Genomic DNA, 3887 nt, shown 5'->3' with positions numbered 1-3887 from the left:
TATATTTTATAATTAAATGTCAACCATAAATATTAAACCTGATCTAATTAATCAATTTAGTAACCCACCAGTTATAAACAAGTTTGCTTTTGAATCATTTAAAAAATTCACATGGTTAATAGTCCATTTGGGTTAATTTATAACCTAAGTACTCGGCCAAAGACTTGATCAACAAATATTTTTAAAAAAATAATTCAAAAATGATGTAATTTTAATTTTTTTCAAAATCATACATATATATATATATAAATTGATTAATTCTCAGCTATACTATATTGACATTTCGGTTCACTTAAAAGGAGAGCATTTTGGGCTTCGAAAACTTATTAAGCCACGTGCTTGCTATCTATCTCTTTCTAGAGATTGGAAACTGACTAGTCATTTTGTGTGTATCGGTATGAACGGATATATATATATATATATATAAAATACAAAATCAAAGAACTGGGCGTCGTTTACCTTACCGGAGAAAAAGAGAGAGATCCCCTCCCCTTCCTTGGACAGACAGTAACGTAAAATCTGAGAGAGGCAGAGAGAGAGAGAGATGGCGGCGCGGAGGAAGATGGTGCTGGGTTGCATTTTAGGAGTATTGATTTGTAGTAGCAATCTTTTCACGGTTAGCCAAGGGGTGTGGTTGAATCTGCCTCCTACCGGTACCAAGTGCGTGTCTGAGGAGATCCACAATAACGTCGTCGTTTTGTCTGATTACGTTGTCGTTTCCGATGACCATTCCCATATCCCCACCATCTCTGTTAAGGTAACCCAATTTTTCTTTTTTCTTTTTAATTGATACACTGTGATCTGAATCTCTTACGATGAGTCTTAAATTTTATTAGAATCAATTTTTCCCCTTGTTTTTGTTCCCTATGTGCAAGATGTGTTATACTTAGAAATTCGTAGGTATTACTGGAGTAGAACCTCTTACAAAAGTGGTGCCCATCACAATGGCAAACTCCTTCGCTCGCCCATTGTAATGAACATGCATTAGGCTCGATGAGGTTGATCATAATCATACAGCATATCCTCGATAAGCTAATAAATTTGATTAAATAATATTTTTGTTCGTCCCCACTTAAATTTAAATTTTAAATAATATATTGATGAACTAATATCTCTATTAATTAATAATTTTTCATGACCCCGATGCTATTAATTTATAGAGGTTTAACTGTATATGGATCATGCTTTCTCTACGTGAGGGAGAGAGGAGTGATGTTAGATATTAAGAAAGTATGGTAAAAAAATTTAATAATATACTTGAGTTGTTGGATTATGATTTTACAGTAGGATTCATTAGTAGGGCTGTTGTGTTAGTGGGACTATGTGTGTTTTTGAAGTATTTTCTTGTTATATTTTTCATAACATTTAGCATTACTTGGGAGTTAGTATTTAATAATTCTTGTTTTATAACTTAAACTTGCACTTGTGCTTACTTTTTCTTTTTTTTAAAAACAAAAAAAATAGGTCCGTGAATAATTTAACAGTAGGTGCTGCATTTATGTGACATATGAGAGTATTACTTAACTCTTGGTATATATAATAATTTCTCTTTCATGGAAGTCTTAATTGTTCGAACTTGTATGGCTAAATATCCATTATTCCCTTGTTAAGTTTGCTTGAGCATTGTCCTCAATTGTTTGTTTCTTCTTTAGGTGACATCACCATATGGGAACACCCTTCACCAAACAGAGAATGTGACTCATGGTCAATTTGCATTCACGACTCATGAGGCTGGCAATTACTTGGCATGTTTTTGGGTGGATGGTCATGTTCAAGGAGACGTGAGTGTTAACATTGATTGGAAAACTGGAATTGCTGCTAAGGATTGGGATTCAGTTGCTAGAAAAGAGAAGATAGAGGTAAGAGCATGTTAAAGATAATACCGCTGGTAGTCTAGTGATGAGTTTCACTGTGAGTCAAAAGCTTCCACGGCTTTTATTCACTTGTGAATACCATATATCCAAAGTTTTGCAGTGTTGACAAAGTGGAGAGCGGGTGCTGGGTTTGGTTTGTGCTAGAGTTCTTCTAACTCAGATCATCATGCACATGGTATTAATAAGAGAGAACAGAAAGGTGTTTTTATGATTCTCTACCTTTCCTTGAACTAGCTGGAAAACATAAGACATTGGTGAAGTTCATAGTTGCAGAGCCTAGGACGAGAACTTATCTTATATATAATCTTGGAAGTGCTTCTGATGTTAGATTGTCGTTTAATGGACATTGATTATTGACTATGGAATAAGCTTATAGTGCTTTCACCTAGGCAATTAAAAAGCGCCCCCCTCCCCCCACAAAGATGCACTTGTAATTCATCCGTGGCCATGTAGTTTTGTTTCTGATTTTCTTAATATTCGTATGCATGAATATATTTTAATTTGTCCACCCATAGGGTGTTGAACTTGAGCTGAGGAAACTTGAAGGAGCGGTGGAGGCCATCCATGAGAATCTACTCTATCTCAAAACGAGGTATATTCTTCTCTACTTTGCAATCTGTTCTTTTCTTTCTATCTAGCAATTTCTCTTTTATTCAACTAAACAGTTTTTTTTTAATTATTATTATTGTTTTTATTGGATAATACTGACAGGGAAGCAGAGATGAGGTCTGTGAGCGAAACAACAAATACCAGAGTAGCATTATTTAGTGTGATGTCGTTGGGTGTCTGCATTGCTGTTTCAGCACTGCAAGTGTGGCACTTGAAACACTACTTGCAAAAGAAGAAGCTCATTTAGTATTGGTAATCAAGTTTATGTATCTTGGTGAAAGAAAGTTTGCTACTCGTTCTTTTCCTTGCATGTTGTAGAAGAAAATTTTAATACATGAATATAGCAATGTATACCGTCTCATCTCACCACTGATTTTTTGTTTTTATTTTTTATTTTTTGAACATTTAAGTTGAATGTTTGTTTTAATTTTAGTTTCAAGTGATATAGACTAACACTTCCTGGTTCCTTTATTGACATTTGCCTTTTACATCTGACTGAGGATGGTTTTTTATGGTCGGTCCTGTGATTAGGAAGAAGAGACTCGCATTTTTCTTGATTGACCGTACAACTAGTTTTATGGTTCAAAGCTAAAAGCAACAGGGAGGAGCAAGCTAGAGGTCATGAAGGCTTTGAGGTTTGTTACTATTCAATGTCTCAAGCGACTGAGAAATTGTGGCATCGTTAAAACTAGCTGTTCTTCTTGATTAATGGTGTCAGAGCCTGTTTATCTATGTTTTAAAAGTAATTTTTTATTATTTTTTTTGTATTTATAGATTGTTTTGATGTGATAATGATGAAAATAAATTTTAAAAAATAAAAAAAAATATTATTTTAATACATTTCCAAACAAAAATACATTTTAAAAAACAATTACCATCACAATATCAAACACTATTAAAGCCTTTAAATTTGTGTCATATCTTGAGGAGCTCCTAACAACCCAGCTGTTCCATGCAAGCATGCCCAATGCCTAGTTTTCTAGTTGGGAGGCATTCAGCAGGGCTCAAATTTAACCATGAAATGCAAAATTAATGTGATTAATTCAAAAAGATGATGAAATACAACAATTTGTCAACATTCAAGTTAAAAGTTGGAGAATGTGTGAAACTAACAGTTGAAGAATGATTAAAGTTTCAAACGTGTCAGCAGTTAAGACTGTTGACTAGTGAACCGAAGGATCAATGTGAACCTAATCAGTGTAAACAAGGGAGTGACTCGACGACGGGTATTTATTCTATTCGAACAGTTTTGTGATTCATGCGTTGAAACCTGCAAATCTCATCAAAGAAATCGTCTGCACTGCTATGGCTGCTCCGCATCTGAAGAATCCTTATTGCCATTGACTTTATAACCTTCCCGTACTTCAAGAGCGACTCAAGGGTGCATATCTTCTGCTCGGCATT

General features: G+C 34.6%; 2 protein-coding genes across 4 annotated transcripts in view; one reads left to right on the top strand and one right to left on the bottom strand.

Annotated features, from left to right (window-relative positions):
• Positions 1 to 420: 420 nt before the first annotated feature.
• Positions 421 to 3186, top strand: LOC105112506 (transmembrane emp24 domain-containing protein p24delta3-like). Of its 2 annotated transcripts, XM_011008227.1 has the most exons (5): positions 421 to 757; positions 1653 to 1859; positions 2390 to 2466; positions 2586 to 2735; positions 3015 to 3186. In XM_011008227.1, the coding sequence occupies exons 1-4, from the start codon at positions 545 to 547 to the stop codon at positions 2728 to 2730; spliced, it is 642 nt and encodes a 213-aa protein (XP_011006529.1). In that variant the 5' UTR covers positions 421 to 544; the 3' UTR covers positions 2731 to 2735; positions 3015 to 3186. The 2 variants fall into 2 exon arrangements, with proteins under 2 accessions (XP_011006529.1, XP_011006528.1); XM_011008226.1 differs by lacking the exon at positions 3015 to 3186 and having other exon boundaries at positions 2586 to 2844.
• A 352-nt stretch (positions 3187 to 3538) lies between these two features.
• The window catches only part of LOC105112507 (F-box protein At1g10780-like), a 2802-nt gene continuing 2453 nt past the window's right edge, over positions 3539 to 3887 (bottom strand). For both annotated transcript variants that reach the window (XM_011008228.1, XM_011008229.1), the window contains exon 5: positions 3539 to 3887. In XM_011008228.1, the coding sequence (XP_011006530.1) occupies positions 3714 to 3887 (174 nt within the window). In that variant the 3' untranslated portion in view covers positions 3539 to 3713.

This window comes from Populus euphratica, unplaced genomic scaffold, assembly GCF_000495115.2.
Source record: "Populus euphratica unplaced genomic scaffold, PopEup_1.0 scaffold347.1, whole genome shotgun sequence".
Lineage (NCBI taxonomy): Eukaryota > Viridiplantae > Streptophyta > Magnoliopsida > Malpighiales > Salicaceae > Populus > Populus euphratica.
Note: the sequence above shows the minus strand (reverse complement) of the source record. Positions and strands in the feature narration are given on the sequence as shown.